The 24,081-nt window shown below is 41.2% G+C and overlaps 1 protein-coding gene across 7 annotated transcripts in view; it reads right to left on the bottom strand.

The window, feature by feature from the left end:
• LOC6034105 (striatin-3) overlaps positions 1-23,573 on the bottom strand; it is an 83,728-nt gene extending 60,155 nt beyond the window's left edge. The window contains exons 1-2 of one of the 7 annotated variants that reach the window (XM_038257333.1): positions 23,483-23,573; positions 17,359-17,860 (exon numbers count right to left, since the gene is read on the bottom strand). In XM_038257333.1, coding sequence (XP_038113261.1) covers positions 17,359-17,709 — 351 coding nt within the window. In that variant the 5' untranslated portion in view covers positions 17,710-17,860; positions 23,483-23,573. Of the gene's footprint in view, positions 1-17,358; positions 17,861-22,948; positions 22,967-23,354 lie in introns of those variants that run through there. The other 6 variants (XM_038257339.1, XM_038257334.1, XM_038257332.1 and 3 more) reach the window with 6 other exon arrangements.
• Positions 23,574-24,081: the final 508 nt, after the last annotated feature.

Here is a 24,081-nt window from a genome sequence, read left to right as displayed (position 1 = left end):
ATTATACTTTACAAAATTAAAGTAAATAAGAAAATTTAATTGCTTAAAATTATTTTAATACGTTATAAACTTCAAATACTTTAAATATGTTAAATACTTGAAAAATGCTTATGCTTACAATATTAAAATCATTAAAATTATTAACATATTTTACCTATGTCCCCTTTTCTAGCTCAAAATAAAGCACCGAAATGTCACTCAGCGCATCCACGTGAACCGATAAAATACGGGATTTATTCGTTTCTAAAACCAAAACAAACACCACTGTCTGTCACACGCGTAGAATGCTCCGGCAATTGACAGAAAACTGAAATCCCTACGAGTCCGCGACCAAGAAACTGCCACACGCGGAGATAAAACACGGGAACTGTCTTATGGACCATGTTCCCCTTGATTCGACTTCAAACAAACACGTGAACAAACCGAGAACTGTTCCGTCTTTTGCAGATATCTTACCTTGTTACTCATCCTGCCACTCGGTCCTCCTCTTGCCGTTTGGTCCTCCTCCTGCCGCCCGGTCCTCCTCCTGCCGCCCGGTCCTCCTCCCGCGCTCGGTCCTCTTCCTGCTAGCCCTTGGCTGCGTTGCCATTTCCAACGGAACGGCCGCAGATCTTTTCCCTGTTCCGATGGACAGCACCTCCAAATCCCGGGTCCACAAATCACGGCCACTTTCACCGGCAAACACAACAGGACGCGACAAGTCACAACGCGTTTGACTTCGTGGCAAATAAACACACGGCTGAACTGGCAAGCGAAAAACAAACATGACAGTTCGAACGAAACTGTTCTTGATTGATCAAGATCACTCGTCATAAACATGGATAAAAATTCATAAACCCATGAATGCTATGCACGAATTCATGCATTTTATTCATGAAAACATGTAAACTTTCATGAAATCATGAAAAACATGATTCATAATTTCGCGAATAAAATTTTACGACGTAAAATTTACGCATGCATAAATAATCGTAAAATCATGAATATTTTTTCATGAATTCATGCAGTTTAATCATGACTTCATGAAAATCAGTCATGAAATCATGAATAGTGATATGCATGATTTCATGAAGGAAAATTCATGAATATTCGTAAAAATATTGTAGCCATGAATAAAATTCATAAATTCGTGCATTTTTATGCACGATTTCATGAAAAAAATTCATGAAATCATGAAAGGTATCACGAAATCATGCACAAATTTATTCACGAATTCATGAATCGAAATTCACGATTTCTCGCACACTTTTTTTTCCGTGCATGCACACCTTCTTTTCCGGTTACGCATTTTAACTCGGCCGGGGGTGGTACATTACGTAGGGTTTGATGTAAGTATAAGCGCCTAACCATTTATAGTGTGCCTATCAACGTTCATTAAAGCAAAAACTGTTTTATTTTTAGTTTGAATTCAAAAACTAATTGTTATTTACTGTGTATTGTTTTCACCTGAGTCTTTCCTAGTGTTGAGTCGTGTTTATCTGTTGCTATTTCTTCTGTCGCGGTGTTTTGTTACAATGTTTTGAACCTAAGCATGTTATTCAAAAGTTTACCAAAAGTAGGGTAGGGTAGTCATCAATGAGACACTTTTGGTTTTCAACTTTCAACGATTTTTCTATTTTTTTCATCAGCATGTTTTAATGAGCTTTTTGCTGCATTTTATTTCTTTTAGTTTGTTCTAACATTGACCAAAATATGAGATCGATCCGACATCTACAGCCAGAGTTATTCAACTGTCTCATTGTAGACGCACTTGGCAGGAACAATGAGACAGCTGGGGAACAATGAGACACTCTACGAAAATCAATACTTTTCTAGTAAAATATCATGTTTTTGTATTGTTCCATTACAGTTGACTTGCCTTGAACATTTTAGAGCAATTTTGCCAACATGAAACTTTAATTAACAAAAGTTATACTAAAAAGTATTTAAATTTTGTAAAATCCATATATTTATACCAAATAACTTTGTATTCTTGGTTAAATGAAGTTAAAACTCTATAAATATGCCAAAAATCACTTTCAATTCATGTTTTGAAAGATTTACGTGTGTTTTGAAATGTTTAATGAAGAAAAATCAAAGTGTCTCATTGTTACCCATGGCCTAAAATGAGTGGGGAACAATGAGACACCCCTGGAATTCTGGGTATATTCTAAATTTTGGCCAAACCTAATGAAAGGACATTGTAGCCTAACTCAATCCCTATGGAACGTCGAAAGAAATTTGAAGAAATATTAGTTTTGGTGTAAATGGCAGCCTACGAGCGAAAAAGTATTTTTTGTCTTTAATTTACTTTTACACCCCAGAACCAAACATTTATGAATAACTTTTAAAGGGAGCGTTCATAACCAAAACCACTATTATGGCAGACGTGTATCCAGTAGACACACCTTTCCCTTAAATATGAGCCTGATTGGTTGAAACTACGACTTGTGAGAGCCATTTTATCATTGTTCCCCGTGTCTCATTGATGACTACTCTACCCTACAATAGTAACATTTGTATTAATCCTTCAATCATTCTATAAACTGAGTAAGGGCTTGAACCTCACTTGTTACAAGAAAAGGGTTTAGGTTGAAAACAATAGACAGTAAAGGAGAATATACTTTATAAAGAATCAATAGTAAGAGAATCATAATTGTATGTAAAAAAGTAAAAAGTATAAGCTTGATGTAGTAGATCTAGAAATAGGCAATAGTTAATAAATAGAGATAACAAACAAGCTTAGATAATTGTTATGATGGACTAGATAAAAAATTAATCAAATAAATAAATAAAGAAGTAAATCAACAAAGAATAGGCAAATGATAAATAGACTTGGTATTACTAGTACATTAGGGGAAGGTTTATTTTAAAGAAAACACACAGTTTGTTAAAGCAGCATTATTTGGAAAAAAGAGTGCAAGCATTGAGAGATACGAGAATCAAGAGTTAATAAATCAAAACCAAAATGGTAAACAGAAGAATTAGTGAAGAAGTACGAATCAGTAGAGCAAAATAAAAACAGGAGATAGATGGTAGCTGGAAATGGAAAGGAGAGAAACCCCGTTCTGCGACGTTCAGGTACATCCACAGCAGTTGACTCAACATACTGCGAATCAAAACAATACCGTCTACAATCACAAATTACTTCCCTTTCACACATTGTCGCGCCCCTTTCTTTTAGCCGTCTCGACTCTGACCCGCGGTGGTCAAAGGTTTACGATCCGTTTCCACAGGCCACCAGCTAGGTCATCATGAAAACCAAGCCAACGTGGAGGTAAGAAAATAGGACACTCGCAAGGAACCAGAGCTATACTGTTCTGATCAAGATAATTCGGAAGATCTAACAGAACTACGGATGTAGTTAGTTGCGCTCCTTCCAGGATGTTCCTTACGTGGACGTCAACCGAAGAGCACGCAACAAGGTCAGTGCCATTGCATGCTCTGAGGTATCAATCCTTGGCCTGCATGCATGTATTTCATGTAATTTGGGGTAAAACCCCTCCGAAACATAATAATCATCCATCAAATAATTGAATCTTTTCATTTTTTTACAGTGTAACTACATATTATGGCACACGTGACTGATCTTCAAACCTCACTATCAAAAAGCTTAACAAAAAAAAATTTTTTAAGAGGTCCTATAAACATATGTAAGACAATAGCCCTTGAAAAACTCTTGATTTCTGGAAGCAGAATATTTTTTTTGTGAAAATGAAAAGTTATACGAATTTTATAGAAACAAAATTACAACTTGTCATTGACAGCTGGCATTGCTGCGAAAGTATAGTTTGTACTAAGGGTCCTGATTTTCGGTTAAATGAACAGAAACCACTCACTCATCGCCTATCCATTCGTCGCCTATTCTAACCCGCTAGCATTCATGAGCGAATGATACTCACAAGCAGCCAGCGAGTGGCCCGAACTGTTCACTCAGCGAACAAATAGGGTATATGGCCCTATTTTGGACCTACTATGCAAAGCGTCAAGACATTTCGCATGGTTCTCAGGAACGGTCTAACTAATTTGGCTCGTTTCAGGATTGTTTTGTGCCTTAATATATGCTTAACAAAGTGTACTATTGAAAATTGAAAATAATTTAACTATTTCATTGCAATAAGCATTTCAAGTAAAACATTTTTTGGATGCTTTTTGGACTTATTGAATGTATTTTGGAGACATCGCTGAACCTATTTTGGACCCACTCTCTGATTGGTTGAAATTTGGACAACTCGAATTGCGGCCTGCGGTGGCAACACGCACACTTACAAAAAACTCGGTTTGATAAACCAAAGGGCCTATCCACGATTGTAATTTGGAAAATATTTATTTCAGAAATAATTTTTTTTTGAAATTAAATATGTCTTTATAGAACTTTCTTATACTAATTACATTTCATTTACATTCTAAGTGGTATGGCTGCATGCTCTTCATCTTTGTTATATTTTTCGTTTTCTTATTAACTGTTCACATTCATTTATTTACTTCAAATTGTTTTACATTTTTGCATTGAATTGAATACATTTGGGTAAAAAAGAAAAAAAAAACTCACTTTAACAACTAATCCTAACTTAAAACTAAAAAGGCAAATTCATTGAAATATTCAAAATCATTAGAACGAGTAAACTACGAACTGTATTTTAAGATAAATCCTCCAAGCGTTCTTACTTGTTCCGCACGAGTTTTGCAACCACGCAGTGTTGTTGTCATCTCGATGAAAATGTTCATAAGTTCTTGTGGTGAAAACAAGTCACTACTGCCTTCATCCGTTGATGCTGGTTGGTTTTCCCTCGGTTGCTGACCGAAGCCAGGAGGTGTTGTATTCTCTGCAACTTTGTGCCGCTGATTCAACGGCAATGGCTGCAGATTTGGAACCACTCGAACAGATCCCGCTCCAGGTGACGCCAAAGCAGGAAAATCCACGTCTGTGAAAGTTGGTGGTGTTTTGCGACGATTTGGTTGGTGCCTCGTCGTCGCTTGCTGCCGAATTTTCACAAACTCAGCTCGTTTTGGGCAGCTTCGATTCTTGGTAGAATGGTCGCCACTGCAATTGAAGCATTTGGCTTCGATGTTCTCGTTGATTGTGTTGCAAGCTTGAGTTTTGTGCTCACCTCCGCAGGTTGCACAACGACTCTTGATGAAACAGTTCCTTCCACCATGTCCAAACTGCAAACAGTTCGAACACTGTGTCACGTCACGGTGCAACTGCTTTCAGCTCAGACGGCGTTGTCGATCCTTTCTCGAGATGAACCAGGTACAGTTGATCACGATACTTGATGTCCTTGTTGTGTCTCGTCATCTTGAAGACTCCAATCACATTCAACTTCAGAGATTTGAGCTCTTCTTTCAACACATTCACATTCATGTCGTACAGGCCTCGGAGGACCTGTTTCATGGGGCGTTTACCTGGATCGTCATGGCTGTAGTATTCAATCTTTGTGTTGTTCAGGAAATCCCGAACGTAGTTGTAATCCTTTCTGGTAGGTAGTAGAATTTTGAGTCCATCAGCACACAAGCGAATGGAAGCTCGTAAAGCACCAGATTTGATAAACCCGGTCAGCCACTTTCGCACCGAGTCCGATGACGATGTTTTCACAAAAATGGGTGGCAACTTTTCCCGTCGTTCAAATTCTTCCTTCTCGCACACGTCCACAGGGAGGGTAGCGAACTGGTTTCCAGACGAATCTTGAGCGTCCTTGCTCAAACTGCCTGGCTTTGCAGGTAGCGCTTCAGCATTCTTTAGCTTCTTCAAATCTGCCGATCCTGCTGGTGACGACCGCCTCTTTTTCTTGCCGTGAGGCATTTTTTTGCACTTTTTAGCACTTTTTTGGTTTGTGAGGGACGCACGTCTGACTCGCTTCTCTGCTGATGGCAGACTCTCAGAAATTAAATAATTATGATAAAACATAGGATTTGAATTTGAAAACGTGTTTTAATTATATTGAATGGAAACTCACGCATCTTTATCAGATATTTGTCCTATTTGCAATTTGCGTATTCTTACGACCTAATTGTTCAAGCATTAGAACATAAAAGACAACCCGTTATTAGTCGCAATAAAAACGTCTTAACTTAAAATCAAATGAATGACAGAGATACCTAACAAGTTACAATAAAAAAAGGTTCTAAATTTTACGCAGAGCTTAAGTTCAAATATGATTAAACAATGAAGAAATTTTAAAGGGAGATTATAGCTTGTAACTTGGTGTGAAACTTTCTCATCTGCCATGTTAAACTTTACAGTTGCTTGACAAAAAGTTTAACTACATGTTGCACTTTTAAAAACAATTGTAATATTTGAAAAAAAATCTTTGTTTCAATACCAGGGTGCCTTTGATAGTCATAGTTTGTCTTGTTGAAAGCAGATTTGAGGTGTTCAAACATTATTTTTGCTTCGAACTTACCATCACTTAGGTTGCTGATATAGTTTTTAAGAAAATCATTTATGTCAATATTTAGTTAACTATGTTTATAAGCTTTTTAACATAAAACATATATATTTTAGGTAAAATTGCTAAAAATTCAGAACTTTGCCTAAAATTCGTTGAAACTAGTTTTGTTTATTAAATTATAGACTTACTGAATTCAAAGAACGAATCATTTTTTTTACATTTTATATTGTTTTAATGAAAATGCCTTTAAATTAGGAGATTTTTTTTGAATTATGTTTCAAAAACAAATAATATTTAATAATATTTATTATTTACAAACTTATTTTACCTTTTCCTAGTAGAAGATTGTCCGAAGAATCCGAAAATGCATTCCGTTTTACGATTCAAAATCATGTTCATTGAGAAAATCATGACACTTTGAAAAGATTAAAATAATGCTATTTATCAAAATTTTCTTAATTATAGTTAATTAACTTTTCAAAAATATTCTTGAAAAGTTCTTCATGAGATACTTTGAGCACTTCTCTACCACAGTCAGTATGATTCCATACCATTCCGTACGTATTTAATTTGTACTCTTCATTTAGCGGAAAAATCTCAAACCTATCAAAGTCATCCAGATTTACGGTAATCAGATATGTCTCATATAATAAAATTCATAAAGTTAACATCGTATTAACCTCTTATGATAATTTGTTTTGGAAGATTTATATTTTTCAAGCTGGTTCAATTGTGTTTCTAACATGATTGACACGGTAAAATCTAAAAGTGTAATTTATTATAAGCCAACGCTGCCAATTGTGAAAAATACGTTATACATGTATTTTAAAAAATAATATATTGATAGATATGCAAAAATCAGTCAAAACTTACAAAAAATCAATTTTCCATATGTATATTTCTCTGATTAGTTTGCAATACGTCGTAACAGCCATCACGATCTCAGACACTGATTTGATTTTTTTCTCTAAATCAAACCAAATTTTGTTTGTTTTCCAGTAAAGAGCATTTAAAAGGCGTGCAGATGACAATTCAAAGCATTTTTTATTTATAATTCGCAAATTGATCGAGAACTGATCGAAAAATTGATTTGTTTACAAATAGAACTTAGGATCTTTTTAAAACGAACTCAAGATTTTTTTAATTTAATTCATACGACTTTTTCAAAAACCACTCGTAAGCCATGTTGACAGCTCCTGTCATGGTGACAGCTGACGATTTAATGAACTAGACCCTTTAGGTTTTTCAATCGTTTCCCCTTCAATTCCAACAGGGTAGCCAGTTTGCATTTTTTGAAGAAAATTTTAAAAATATATGCAGCTAAATTGGTGATAATGATGTTAAGACAAACATGAATCAACATCAGTTTAAATTTTGGGATACTTTGCAATCGGTCCTTACAATCATCTAAATCTCTATCATCAATTTAGATTTTTATCGTTTAAAAAACACATTTTGATTGTTTCTGTTAATCATTTGCTTTTTAAAGCTTAGATTTCTTTCAAATTCAGCTTTTTTTTTTTGGCAACACTGCTTATGTTTGTTTACATCCAAGTTTGTGTCGCGTATACTTTTTAATCGATTTACGTTTGTAAATTCGCGTTTTCGTCCAATTTTCTTAATTACCATTGATCCTGAGTGACCGTTCTGTGACGATCTGTTGGAGTACAGTGCATTGATTGCGGTTTACCTGTATGCTGCCGTTGTGAAACATCATCACTCCCGACCCGTACAAGATGGCCACCGAGTGCAAGACCTGTGAGGTGGAAATCACTGGGATCGAGAAGATGGTCTGCCGTAGTTGCGCCTCGGCATTTCACCGGTCGTGTATCGACGGCCTCAATCGTACCGCATTTGAGGCCATCGGAAAGTTCCAGAAAAACTGTTACTGGCTTTGTGATGGCTGCGCAGGTCGTTTCGACCAATTCGTACAGTCGATGGATGTTGATGAAGATTCGGGTCAAGCGACTGACGTCGCTAAGCTGAGTGAAGCGGTTGACAAGCTCAGCGGTATCGTGACCGAGCTCTCCGGTCAGCTGAAGGAAAAGAAGGTTGAGCAGAGTTACGCTAACGTCGTTTACCCGGGCTCAAAACGCGAACGAGAGGACGACGAAGAAAAGGAACCTCCGGCGAAGGTCAAACCAGTCTGCGGAACGCGCACGATCCAGCACCAGATCAAAACAGTGGTCAGTGAAAGGGATTTGTTCTGGGTGTACCTTGGTCGTCTAGATCCCAGTCATACCGACTTGAAATCGCCGAAATGACCCAGGAATGTCTTGAGCTCTCTGAGCTACCCAAAGTGCGGAGACTCGTGAAAAAAGACGCAGACATCTCCAAATTGTCCGTCGTGTCGTATCGAGTGCTGCTCCCGGACGACTTGCGGGATGTCGCACTTCAAGCGGATACTTGGCCAACGGGAGTTGCGGTTCGGGAGTTTGACTTCGATCTAGGACGGTCTCCTAGATTTCGCCGATTGTGAGCTGTTCGAATGTTCCAGACATCTCATCTGTGTTGCTGTCATGGGACGTTTTACCAAAAGCCGTTTGGAAGTGCCCCGTGCCCCCGACACAGTTGAGCCAAACCATTCACCATCATCAAACTATTTTTCCGGTTCAGCTGCACGTCCCGGCCCTGTGTTCGGTCACGGCAACGGGGCCTTCCAAGCTGCCACCTCAGGCAAGTACACTCATCCGTTAAGAACCTCACCGCGCCCTGATGCGTTGTCACTTTCTAGTAAGCTGCGATCCGTCGACGAAGAAATGCTAGCAGTCGCCGAAAGATGTGTCGCTGATGGTCCGGGACGCATGTACCGAGGCATTGAGGTTGAACCCCGCTTTCCCGTCACAGCCGTGCCCTTCACCACCAACACGCTTTCCTGTTTGAGTTCGAGCCAGCACAGTCGTCCCGGCCCTGTGAACGGGACCAGAAGCGGGGTCAGCCGCGCACTGCTTTCAGGCAAGTACATGTGGTTTCCCAGAACTATTCTGCCACCTGATGTTCCCGAGGTTTTCAGCCAACGCTACGTGCCCACTACCGAACCGCAACCACGACTTGCAGTCAATTCAGCATTCTCCGTCCCGGAACAGGATTGTACATTTCAATGTGCACGTGCTGAAATAGCTGATCTGCCGGACCACGTGGATTTTCCTGCTTCCCCGTCACAATTACGCCGTTCATCACTGCCAATCACCGCTCTGATGAATCAGATACGTCGGGACGCTCGCACCAAGGTAGTGAGGAATGCCCCGCCCCCGTACACAGTCGAGTCATCGCAACGTTCCAGCCCGGGTGTTAGCACGAGCCATCAGAGTCGTCCCGACCCTGTGTACGGACACGGCAGCGGGGTTTCCGACCTCCACCCACAGGCGAGTACAATCAAATTAACGACAGTAGTCCCGCACTGAATCATCAAAGTTTGCAGCAATCCAAAGGCACGCTGAGCTTTATTACCGTCTACTACCAAAATGCTGGTGGTATGCGTACCAAGACGAAGCAGTTTTTCCTCGCCCTGGCCAGCAGCGACTACGACGTCATTGCGCTGTCGGAAACATGGTTGCAGGATGACATCGTGGATGCGGAGTTGTCGTCAAACTACAACTTGTTTCGCCAGGACCGGAACGAATTGACGAGCGATCGCAGTAGGGAGGCGGCGTGCTCATTGCAGTAAAGAAGGCGCATGATTTTACGTGCACACGTGTTCTTTCTGCGGGATACGAGCATCTCGAGCAGGTTGCGGTTCGGATTAAAGCCCGGAATCATACCGTCTACGTGTGCTGTATTTATATACGCCCAAACAGCCCTCCAGACGTCTACACCTCACATGGGACCGCCGTTCAGGAGCTTGTTGATCTGTCATCTAATGATGACTCAATTATTGTAACCGGCGATTACAACTTACCGCATCTTGCATGGACCTTTGACGTGGACGTAAACGGTTTCATTCCGTTGAACGCATCTACGGAACAAGAGCTGGCGCTGACCGAAAATGTTGTTGCAACGGGACTCCTCCAAATCTGCTCGCTGGCTAATGTCAACGGAAGAATCCTCGACCTTGCGTTTGTCAACGATACGCTCTCAGTCGAACTGATCGAGCCGCCCAAACCGATCCTCAGAACGGATCGTCATCACAAGCCGTTCATTCTTCGGGTGGACTACCCCGATATCCCAGGCGTGGCAACGAGAATCGAGGATGCTGAACCGGATTTCAGTCGCTGCGACTTTGACCGTGTCACCGAATCCCTCAGCAGCATTGACTGGGATGACATTCTGCAAGATCAGGACGCCAATACTTCGACTACGATCTTCTACGACGTCCTTTACGAAATCGTGCGACAGTTCGTTCCCTCAAAGCGTGTCTCACGCAACCGGACTGAGAAGCTTCCATGGTGGAATGCTGATCTGCGAAATCGTCGGAACATTCTGAGGAAAGCACGTAAAAGATTGTTCAAAGCCGGCACACCAGAAAATCAATCCGCTGTCGACCGTCTGGAAATCGATTACGAATTGCTGCAAGACTCACTCTTTCGCGATTACTTGAATCGGGTGCAAGTGGACCTGAAAGACAACCCATCGTCATTCTGGAAATACGTGAGGAGCAGGAAACGTACCAGTGTCCTTCCAACAAGGATTTCGCTCAACGGTTCCACCGCTGAGAATCTGGAGGACGCTGCAAACGTCTTTGCCGACTTCTTCAGTAGCGTGTACGAGGCGGATGCACCTTCTGCTTCGAACGATTATTTGAACGACCTTCCAACATATGATGTCGATTTTCCTCAACCAGAATTCTCACAAGCAGAAGTAAAATCCGCCCTGGACGCTGTCGATCCATCGAAAGGTGCCGGTCCTGATCGGCTCCCACCTTCCTTCATCAAACGGCTTTCTGAGCATTTAGCTAAACCAGTCAGCGTAATTTTCAACCGCTCTCTGTCTGAAGGAACTTTTCCCGACGAATGGAAACTTGCAGCGATCACACCCATTCACAAAACCGGTAGTACTACGGCTGCTGAAAACTACAGGCCAATCTCCATCCTGTCCTGCCTGCCCAAAGTTTTCGAGGTGCTTATCCACGAGGAATGTACTCTTCCGCCCAGGTAGTAATTTCCGAGTTCCAGCACGGTTTTGTCAAAAACGGTCCACGGTATCCAACCTGATGGCGTACGTCAGCGCACTGAATGAAAACCTCGAAAAGTTCAAGCAAACTGACGCGATCTACTTCGACTTCGCCAAAGCGTTCGACAAGGTACCCCACACGCTTATTATCGCTAAGTTAGACCGGCTGGGGTTCCCAAGGTGGCTGACAGCATGGATCCGTTCGTACCTTTCGGGGCGGTTTGGCTACGTCCGTCTCGGTGGCGTCCAATCGAGGAATTTCCCGATTCCATCTGGAGTCCCCCAAGGAAGCCATCTGGGACCGCTGATCTTCATTCTCTTCATCAACGACATCTGCCAAAGGTTGCAGTCTCAAAACTGCTGTATGCTGATGACTTGAAGATCTTCCGTACCGTGGCGTCCACCATTGATTGCGTCGCTCTTCAACAGGACATCGACGCGATTCAGGAGTGGTGTAATCTCAACGGAATGAAGGTGAACCCCAGCAAATGTAAAAGCATCAGCTTCACCAGATCACCCGCTCCAATTCGGTACGATTACACCTTCGACCGCCACGAAATGGACCGCGTCTGCTCAATCAGGGATCTCGGTCTGCTGATCGACCGCAAGCTGAGCTTCTCGGAGCATGTCTCTTCCACAACAGCTAAGGCGTTCGCGTTGCTTGGATTTCTGCGTCGCAACACTGCTGAGTTCGAGAACATCAATGCCCTTAAAACGCTCTACATCACCATGATTCGAAGCATCTTGGAGTACGCTGTGCAGGTGTGGGCGCCGCACCACGCTAATCAACGTGATCGCTTGGAGAAAGTTCAGCGCCGTTTCACTCTTTATGCCCTTCGCCGTCTGCCTTGGAGGAACGGCGTTTGGCGGTCGAGCTACAGCGACAGATGCACCTTGCTGGAAATGGTGTCACTAGAAAAGCGGCGAACCTTTCTTCAACGGATGTTCGTCTTCGATGTTCTGACCGGTCGCATCGACTGCCCGCAACTCCGAGAAGAAATCACGGTGCATAGACCAACGCGGACGCTGAGGAACCAGCCCCTTCTGAGGATTCCCTTCCATCGTACTCTATATGGATACAACCGACCAATTGACCGCTGCTGCCGAATTTTCAACTCCGTATCTGACGAGTACGAGCCTAGCATGACCAGAGAACGTTTCAAACGAAAAATTCTAGCTCTTTGATGCGATGTGATTTTTTTTATGTTATTTGACTGTTTAATTTTATTTTAGTTTTTAAGATATTCAGTCTGTGCGACTCTGGTCGAAGACGGTGAACAATAAACAAACAAATAATTACAGTAAAGGAATGCAATTCAAAATATTAAATTAAAAAATTTCAATTAATGTTAATGAAATATCGAAATAAATTGATAAACAAAACTGGCAACACCTTGTTATACATGTGTTGGTGATAGCCTTGAACCGACGGCAAAGTAGCTCCAAAAACTCATCCAACGCGGCTGATTTGAAAAAATATTTTGAATTGAGTTTTTTTCGATAATAGAATAGTTATTTCAATGGTTTAGTGACGAAAAACATAAAAGAATTAAATAGACAACAGTTACATTGCTCGGAAACCGGACGAAATTGCTTGGTGTCAGTGCAAAACAGAAAAAATCATCAAGGTGTCGCGAGCCAAATCCGATAAGCAACGAAGCCGGAATATTTGGACCTAATTGATGTGCTAGGAAAATGTTAGGAAATACGGATAGCATTGGAAAAAGTGGCTGAAAAAGCGGAAATAACCAAAAATGTTAACATTTTTGGAAGAGGTAAGCTACAAAACGATCCTGCTTACAATTTCTGTTGGTTGGATTCAGTGAATTCGTACTTTAAAAGCCTGAACTACCCGATTAATAAAAATAGGTCCAAAATAGGTACTAGGTCCAAAATAGGGTCATATACCCTACATCGTGAAAATATTTGCCTACTCCGTCGTTTGACGAGACTCACACACTACCATGCTCAGCGAAGAGCCATTCTCACAAAATGCCAGCGCGGCAGTCTTTTTGTTTTCCCGCCCTCAGTTTGCCATCAATTTGAATTTTTCTTGGTGGAAGTTTCTTTGAATGATGTCTATAATGTTATGAATTCAAAATAAATGCACAATTTAATTGATAACATTGATTTTAGGCAACCCAAATCAATGAGTATAACGCAGCGCATCATAGAATTTTTTTTTTCAGTTCAGAGTGATCGGCGACGTTCGGCCTGCCTGAGCCGTTCGGAGACTGAGCCGATCAGAGAGAGAAGGAGAGTAGAAAAGAGAGTGTTCGGGAGCGAATGGTTTCAATTTGACAAACAGTAGGAATTCATCAGGGTAGTATCGCGTCGCCTGCTATTTGTGCTCGCGAATGGAGTGGTTGATTTTGAGCAATCAGGACCCTTGGTTTGTACTCAACTAGGACTATGCTGATACACCTTATGTCAGTCCGGGTTTAGGTGACTGGGCTGCCAGTTTGCCAGATACATTTTTGAATGCCAGATTTTTCAAGTCGGCGCCCTCGTGTTAACTTCACGCACGTGTATTTTGGGCCAAATTGAGTTAAGAACGCCATTTTGTGCAGCTTACAATGCCTCACCTTTTGACCTTCACAGATCCCCACAATTCGATTTCAATCCTGAGATAATCCATAAAAAATTGATGTAAGTGCGACAACTGGCCAAAGGGATTTAAGGTCAGAACGCGTTTGACACACGTACATGCCCGACTATCGAAAACAATTTTAATCATAACTCGGGACTACGGTAACCAACTTCAATCAAACGTCGGGACAATGGTCAGCCAAACAACACGTGTTTGTTATTGTTTACATTGCGTGCTCAAGTTTTTGTTTATTCAAGGTCAAACATTAAAACGCGTTTTTCTCGGAACGTCGAAATGGCGGGTGCGATAAAAGGGTGTAATATTAAAATCGATTTTCCAGCACAGCACTTTTTCAGTTCCTTTTGGGGTCCTAAACAACTCCCCAAAGTTTGGGAACGATCGGTTAAGTCCTCACTTAGCGCAAAGCGATTCAATTTTCTATGGGAATTTGTATGGGAAAACTCATTTTTTTGGATTTTGATATTTATAAAATCCACGTTTCACGCTGTACTAAAACCGGATTCATATTCGGATGCTCTAAAAGGTGCTTTACAACTTTCCTAAAGAGAGTATGGTGCTAGCTTGCCCCTGCAAGAAGATACAGCGTCCTCAAAACTCGTCTAAAACGACATTTGTCTGCTTCGGTAGAGTCGCTGATCGGCAGTTGGACTAACAATCGAAAGATTGTCAGTTCGAATCTCGGGATGGGAGCGAGCCTAAATGTAAAAAGTGGTTTTGATTGCCTAACCATTTCAAGCCTTCGGACACCTAGTTTCGAGTAGGAATCTTGCAATAGAGACCGACAAGGCCATGCTGTTGAGCGCAAAAGATCATACCACCGACAAAGGTAGCATACCGCGGACCACTATCTTATCTCTTCTGCAAGGTCACCACTTCATTATTTACGTGAATCAGCAAAAGTGAAAACGTGATAATATGCGAACGACCGTTCTTTCGTTTCGTGCGTATCGCCAAGAATTAGGTATAAGTATTACCTTCATTACATCAACACACAAAGCAAGAGAAAATAATCACTACACGAAAATCGGGTTGAATTCGACCCAAGTGGCACACATTAGCCCCGCTCCGTCCGCTTTTACTTTCACATCATCAAATTATCCACGCCCATATTATCGAACAAAACCACACGGCCCGTGATTCAATCAAATCATCAGGGAAGCCCGCTACACCACAAAGGCATTTGAGAAAGAAAGAAGGAGGGGAAAAAATCGACTTTTGCATCATCAGCCTTGGCCGACCTTGCCGGGCCAATTTGGTCCACACGCGCTCGGGCAGGTTTCAGCTGTGGCCAATTCGCGTAGTACGCGCACGGTGGATCTTGCGTTCGGTCCGAGAAGCTCTAGCTAGGCTAGGACTACAGAGAAAGAGAGGTGGAGGTGGAGAACGCAATAAACACTTGCATTGTTACGTCGGTCTTCCACAGCCCTGCGATATCGGCCCATCTATCGATTAAAAATGGGTCCTAAATGTAATTACCTTGCTTTTTCGCAGCACTACCGGCTCGTGGCCAAGTCTGTCTGTCTGGTGGGCCTCCCCTCCTTTCTAGGCCATGATGTTACACGACTCTCTCCATAGAGCTAAAGCTAGACATAGTAAAAAGAAAGCTTAGGCCTTCGCTGGTCAGCTGTAGAAACTATTACTGGACGTTCATGGTAGGGTAAGGGCACCTATACTACGCCAACGTATCAGTAAGGCGGAGTATCAAAATGCCCAAAAACCAAAGACAGCTTCCCTCCCCCTTAATACCCAACAGCCCAACCAGCAGCAGCACTCTCGTTATGTAGCAAGCTCAGCGTTGTAGCTGCTGTTGTTGTTGTTGACGGTTATGAGGCTAGTCAATCGATTTTGCAGACCTGTTTCCGTAACCAACCGCCCACGCCACGACCAACAACACATCATCTGTGTGGCACACCAGTGAGCGAGCTGGCATCGGCAGTGGAGTGTCGTTTGTCGAGGGTGAACTTCAAACCGTACTGGGAAGTACTGTTACCTTCAGGAGGCACTAACTGACTGACTGACTGGCTGACTGATAATTCAGGGATTGGGGTTGGCTTTGGGTTGGTCTCAATGGTATGAGTTTATCGATTTGCATTTGATTGTGCATGAATTCTTTATTGACGCTTGTTATTGTTTACCTTCTTTAGTTATCAACTCATCCAATGTAATTACCAGTTTTTTATTGGACAAAATAAAATCTGAATTTGTTTGTTTTGATGGCAAAATGTCCATTCAGACCATATAAAATTAGAAATAAATAAAAACCTGGAAATATGGAAAACTCTGTCAAGAGACATCGATAAACCGAGCAGAAATAACATGATAATTGTTATTGGGATTGAACACAACAGAAAAATGTACTGGATAGAATAAGCTTTGATATTGTAAAACAAATTAATCACATAACCCCCAAGAAAAGTGATTGGAAGACGGGAAGTGTTGATGCTCCACTATTTTTAAGGGGATAAGGGAAAATCTCTGCGGTATCCACAAATATGTTTCGCTTGGAGTTGGACGGTTTTTGGGAAGGTATACGGTTTTGGATACATTCTAAGCAAGCGTTGCGATTAATGACATAATGTGTTTAAGGGTTATTAGCAAAGCAGGATTTTAAAGAGTGAATATTTATTGGGGTGATAAGGCATGTTTGTTCTCTTTGATATCAGCACTTTTTCAAGTTTATTAATATTGATTTGTTGTACAAAAGTCGAATCAAACCTTTACAATTCGCTCTCGGTCAGCAATCGCGCCAATTAAACTGAAATGCACACCACGTCCAAACAAGCACAAAGCGCAAACAACTCGTTCAGAGGTACGAACAAGGTACCTCTTTCACTATCAAACTACACTACTATAGTTCAAGGTCACAACGGGTGGGACCAACTGAGCACACTTTAACACAGTCAGCAAAGTTGTCCCACGCACACAGCCAAACCAACCGAACGATGCCTGGGATAATTTTCGAGTCAATGACTTGTCAAATCTAACTTGTTTGGCCGGGTCCCGGTTTTGGCTTGTGCTCTCTACCTCTTTTCTCATCTCTCTCTCTCTCTATCCGGGTGTACCGTTGTCCGCCAGTCGGGTTTTTACGATTCTAGAATAGCTATTTACGATGCTGCTGTGGCCTCTGCTGGTGCAGCAAGTGCGTGTAATCACACTATGCTACGAGCCAACAACAGCTGAGCTGATCTCAGCGTACGAGGATAGTTTCTAGTTTTATAATTGGCTTAGTTTTGCACACTAAAAGAATGACGCGAAAAGTTTACCAACCTGCAGTTCGGCACGGTCGACGTCCCACTGCGAGCGCTCCAGCTCGAATCTGGCCCACTCGTGCTGGATAAAGTGCAGAATGCCCGGAATCGAGTACTGGGTCGGCGACGTCTTGTTGTTCTGGTCATCCTGGCCGACGATGGTGCCCCCGCTGCTGCCACCGGTGCCGCCTCCGCCCAACCCACCGGGTTTGTTGTTCATACCACCACCGGAGTTGTTGTTCATACCGCCGAGGCCACCCTGGACACCACTGCCGGCGCCGATTCCGCCCAACTGGCCACCACCACCACCATTCTGATGGTTCAGCGCACTATTTTCATCCATTCTATCTTCGATTCTATTAATTCTCATGACATGTCCACCATTGAACGTGACAGGACAGAAAGAGAATCCCGGAACGAAACTAAAGTGTCGAACGACAACTCGCGGAAAGTATTCTCTGCGATTCTTCTAGCAAGTGCCTGCACGCCACTTAAAACTGGACACTATTTTTTAATTACTTCTGCACGATTAAAGGGAGAGAAAAACACACACACACACGAACAATGAATAAATTTGCTTGCTTGCTACACTACACATTATGAATTTGGAATTGACGATAAACTGCTTGGTTTATCAAAAAAAAAAAAAAAAATAGATAAATAAATAAATAAATTGATTGATAATACATTAAATGCGATATTTTGTACTGTATCTCCTTATGATCAACTCGAAAAGTTGTTTTTTTTTTCTAAATTCTACAAAAGTTTTAAGCCAAGACGAAGACACAACGAAATTTCCCCAGAATTTTGCCTTTCTCACCCTACTGAGGCTATAAAATCACTCGTAAGTTAATATTATGAAATTTAGAAAAGTACTTCAAAAGTTATGCTAAAAAAAAGGTTTTCGCTAAAGTTCAGAACTAGAATTTTTATTGAAAAGGTCCTATAAACCAAATTTTCATTTTTTTGCTTTTTGGGTGTTTTTGAATACCCCTGACTCAAGGCGGTTCTAAAAACACCCAAAAAGCAAAAATTTAAAATTTGGTTTATAGGACCTTTTCAAAAAAAAAAAACTCCAGAGAAGATAGTACAAAGGATATTGCGCGTATTCCCGAAAAAGACACGCGGCAAATCAGCCTCGAAAAACGCGCCGCACTTTCGGCAAATGCCATACTGCGCGTTTTGTTTTTGTAGATCTTCTTCTTCGAATCGCATGGCATTGTTGCCGGGTATGTATTTTATTGCACCAAAAGTGCAGAAAATCGCTGGCAACAAACATAACAAAATAGACACTAAAGAGCGGACCTTTCAGTGTTCTATAAACTTGACTCATTATTCATACCATCAGATTGAGTAGTGAGATCTTCATATTTCAGGGCACTTATCTGCCGTTCTACGCATAATTGTCCCATGTCAGTTTTGGACGATTTTGACTTTATGACATTTTTAAGTTTAGTTTGATGTGTACTTTAAGAAAAACACATAAAATCTGGTACTTTGTTCGGAAACTCATCAAAAACAACACCAAGTCTGTTTGTCCCATCGTTGAACTTTTACGCATAATTGTCCCACCAAGTAATTTCTTACACGGAATCATTAGTTTTACTAAGCATTATGCCTTGTTTACTTATTGTATAGCAAGAGGATCACAAATAAGGGTGATAAACTGCTAAATGGGGCAATTAGGGACACATAGGACGAATAGGAACCCACGGGACAATTATGCGTAGAAACACAGAAATCGGTCGAAAAATTTCAATCGCGTTTTTCTCAGTTGCACATTTTTGAACATGGGACAATTATGCGTAGAACGGCAGTTATGTGCTTACAACTTAAGATAGGGTAGTCAAATCTTCAATTCAATTCGTGCTCGTTGGAAAGGTCTTTTGATTACCTATCCAAAGATAGGTCGCATAATATATCTGGACAACGTTTTCATCAAAATATCGGAGATCCGGCTTCCTAAGAGTTTATAAATAACACTTAATTGCTTGGTGGGTCTCGTGGCGCAGGGGTAGCGGCTTCGGCTGCCGATCCCGATGATGCTATGAGACGCGGGTTCGATTCCCGCCTTATCCACTGAGCTTCTATCGGATGGTGAAGTAAAACGTCGGTCCCGGTTTCTCCTGTCTCGTCAGAGGCGCTGGAGCAGAAATCCCACGTTAGAGGAAGGCCATGCCCCGGGGGGCGTAGTGCCAATAGTTTCGTTTTTTTTTTTTGCTTATAACTTTTGATAGGGTTGTCTGATATTGATTGTTTTGGTTGCGTTGGAAAGGTCTTTCAAATACCTTTCTGAAAAAACACCCTTTTCACAAACTTCTAAACTTTAGTCATTATCGTTTTTTTAGCATAACTTTTGAAGTACCTAACTGAACTACATAATTTTTGATAGCGACTTTTGAGACCCCAAGACGGATCGAATGAGACCAAAAAGAACAAAATCGGTTCAGCATATGTCGAGATAATCGAGTGACATTTGAGCAATTCCAGCTCAAATCAGGAATTTTTCTGGTACTTTTATACCCGACCCTCTCCAATTTCAATGAAACTTTGTAGACATGTTATCCTAGGCCAATATAAGCCATTTTTGCGTATATGGAGCCAATAGTACTCGAAAATAACATTTGAGAAGGGCGTAAGGTATTTAAATATTTTTGTACTTTGCAATTTAAAAATTATTGTACCTCGAAGCCGTTGGAACGTATCAAAAAGTGGTCGAAGACAAACTTGTAGAAAATTGGACGGGCTTTCTGAAAAAAAATACACTGAAACAAAAATACACGCCACTTCTATGAGATTTTTCAGTTTTTAAGTTTAAAAGTTAAATTTGATGGTGATGTCACGATTTTTCTCGCTCAAATTTTTTGAGGAAACAGCCTAAAATGTTACAAAAAGACTCACGAAAAATGCAAGATGGTATGTCTCTCCTAAAAAAAAAATACAAAAATCATTTACTACAACTGTTTCGATGCCAACATTTCAAAAAGCATCATGTACAAACCATGCGTTTTGAGAAAAACACATTTGAATGTTGAGCATCCATTTTCAATTACCATTTTTATATAAAAGCAAAATAAGATGTTCTAATGATAACAAATGATGAAAAACGTTGCTTTTATTGATACTTGGTCATCCAAATTCAATAAAACATTATTTCCGTAATTTTATTTGAGAAAAACAAACATAACTTCTTTTGAAATCACCAACGTTTATATCACCCTGCAGGCATTGAGGGGGACGCTTTGTTATGATTCGGTTTTCTTCGCTGAATGTACATGGCGCTTTGTTCATGTTGCTTTTTTTCCGTCACGAGGTTCATGTAGTCTTTTGTTTGACAGGTTGACAGGGCTATATAAACAAAGACTGCTGATGGCAGAGATTTTGTTTATGTTACCTTATTTAAAATCATGATTCAACAGACTTTACTGAAGTAACTTTTGCTCATTTTTGGTGGAGAGGTAGCTTATTAGGAGTACTTTCAGAATATGCAATAACCCAGAAAGTGTCAAAATGTACATGATGTCTTTTGAAATGTTACCGTCGAATTGTAATACCTTTCAAACAAAACTAGACTTTTGAAGATCTGGCAAGCCAGTCTCAGGCTTGACCACTTACGTGATATTTATATACGTTTTTGAAGCCGGATCTCACTTATCATTCTTTCGACGTATCTTTGGATAAGTTAAAAATATTAAAGATCTGGCAACCCTGTCTCAAGTTATTAACCGGATATTGTGGTTTCAATTTGTTCCGTTCTAAAAAAAATGGTACGGGTTTCGCTTTGTCGATGGTTTGAAACCCATCTGGCGAGGAAAAAGTGACAGGTGGTGGTCGAGAGGGGAGTTCGGCTGCTACGGGAATTGATCTTTTCAAGTTCCAAACCTCCCCAAAACCCATCCCATCCGATCTCTCGGACGATCTGTTGGCGACTGAGTCGGAGCGTTAAAGGACTCTGTAGTTGTACACAGAGAAGAGCTTCGAATGCTAGTTTCGATTCGGTCACATGCTCTCAGGCAAAATTCGAGTTGAAGATTGGGCGATATGATCGGTAACGATCTCTAGATGGGTCAAAAATAAACGAGGCTTCCCCTCAATCTCGCTCAACTCCACGTCCTCGTGTGGCGTGGCATGGACCTCACCAATCTGCCTGAAATTTTTAAGGGTTGTTTGTAGGTGCATATAAAAATAGCATCTAGTGCAAATATGAGCTCTCTAGGTCAACGGGAAGTGGGCCGCAAATCGGCGCACAAAGTTGCATGGCACAAAACGTCAAGAATCTTAAAATGCTGTAACTTAAATACATTTAAATTTCAAATTGCATCAAAAGAACTTGAAAAATGCGAGGTGAAGCATCCCAATTGGTTCAATCTAAAGGAAAATTAAAACCTTTTAATATTAGTGCTGAAAAGTTCACTTTGTATCACTACACTTGTATCGAAAGTTAAATTTTTCAATATTTTTTGTTTTGATCGATGAATTTACTTAACACATGGATGATTGACAGAAAATTTCATTGAAAAAGCGATTTTCAGGATTGTCAAAAATGTTGTCAGCAACTTGTTGCAAAACATGATTTTTTCAGCACTCGTCGTATTTATCCAACTCGATAAACCTCGTCCGAGACCAATTTAGATGTTTTACCACTCATTTTGTTACATTTTTTAATTTTTTAATACTGCCTAAGTTACAGCCTTTTATGATTTAGATTTCTTGGGAACGGTTTTATTTTTTTAATTTCATAGCATAGCAATTCAGATTGTGCCATGACGAAGACGAAATCAAAAGTAATTTACATCTTTTAAAACTTCGGGAAAGTCGCCAATCGTATTTTGCAGGTTTCTAAATATTTGTGATTCAATGCTGTCTAACTTTGACAAAATATGAAAAAAAAAAAATCCCCCCTTTCTTTCCACGGGACGTGCGGTCAAAACGGGGAGCCCGTCGTCGACGTCGTGGCCCTGCCTAGCTACTCGCTGGCAACATTGCCCCCATTCACTGTGTGTAGTAGTGCAAGCAAGCAAGGAAGCAAAGGCATGCAGGCTTGCCACAAATACAGATTTTTTTGGCACATACCAAACACTCAATCGAGTATAACTTTAAAGAATAATATTCTTACCAAAAACTGAACATGCCAAAAGATGCTAATAATGTTTATCTTTTTGGCCAATTTAACAAAAACTGCTCAAATTTATTTTAACAGTAAAAAAAAAATCGTTTGTGTTTCGGGCCTGTGCTGAAAAATCTGTATTTGTGGCAAGCCTGAAGGCATGAAAGAAACTGTCTTCTTCGCCACTTTTCCCGTCTCGTTCCCAACCACTCTCGGGCGAGGGGAGACTGGTTCTACACTGGCACCACTCTCTGGAAGTAAGTGGAGGAGACGACGGAACCGTTTGACATTTGACGGGACGGGTCTCTTTCTTTTCCCGATGGATTTGGGGATCACACTTTGGAGCAGATTTTTGGGTGTGTATTTTCACGGGATTTCTGGGTGGTTCCGCTTGGAGCACAGATTTCAGCACGTCTTCATGGAATTTTCACGGCACGGTTACACAATGATGTGGTTCCTTTCTTCTTGGATCGGACCCTGGGTTCGTTCCGGATTTTCCTACCAACAATTACACTCGCACGGACATTTTTCCACTGTGCCTGCGTCAATTTTCGCTGCTGGGGACCCCGTTTCGAGGGGCCGTCACCGCCGACGTCGTCAGAAATCTTCACACATCGCGACGGGGACTAAGAAGAACATCACTCCCAGCACGGGGGAACAAAAAAGAAACTTTCTCGCGGAAGTCTTTCTGTGAACGAAAAACGAACGGACTTTTCGCTGCTTATTGCATTGCACACACACACGATCACACGTACGCACGCACATACACACACTCGTCACACAGACAGTCGAACGCACACCCAACAACGGGGCCTACTACGTCGAGAGAGAGAGACACCTCCAACACGACTCTACTGCAGCAGCAGCAGCCATTCAAGGAACCCTTGAAAAGCAGGAAAATTTCGCACAGCTAACTACCGTCGATTCCCGTCGGCGCTGTGGCCCACTTCCGGCCCTCCTGCCAGCACTCGCAAACGCGCACCGAACGTATAAAGTCACGGCTAAACGCACTCGGACCGACCAAGAATTATTTTACCCTTTGCCTTGTCTGGAGCGGATCGAACGAACGGACGACGGACCTTTTTTCACGAATGATTTTTCTGTCTTTCAACATGGCCGACCTGGCGAGCGAAATGACAGCTGGCGTTACGGGCGAAATACCGTAATTGATTCACAGTTATTTTTTGGGTTAAAATGTAAATAAGTACGTAACGTGTCATACACGTTTATTCGAAACAATTCAAGGGGAAAGACAAACCAAAACCTACAAATTGCTTTCGAAAGATTGCAAAAATGTTGCGTCGTTTCAGAGATATACAAATATTTATCGACAAATTAGAAAAACGTAACGCATCGCGTAAAAAGAGGTTTTACTGTATATCGAGATTAATTTGAGATAATACCAAAATCCTTTAATCATTCCATAAATTGAGTCAGGGCTCGAACCTCACTTGCTTAAGAAAAAGGTGAAGTTTCAAAACAATGGTCAGTGAAGGACATATACTATGTAAAGAATCAATAGTAAAAGAAAGATAGTAATTTATGAAATAGATAAAGAAATTAGCAATAGTTAATAAATTGGGGTAACGAACAAGCTTAGATTGTATTGAGGGCAATTTACAGGGATGATGAGAA

Source organism: Culex quinquefasciatus, chromosome 2 (assembly GCF_015732765.1).
Source record: "Culex quinquefasciatus strain JHB chromosome 2, VPISU_Cqui_1.0_pri_paternal, whole genome shotgun sequence".
Classification (NCBI taxonomy): domain Eukaryota; kingdom Metazoa; phylum Arthropoda; class Insecta; order Diptera; family Culicidae; genus Culex; species Culex quinquefasciatus.
Note: the sequence above shows the minus strand (reverse complement) of the source record. Positions and strands in the feature narration are given on the sequence as shown.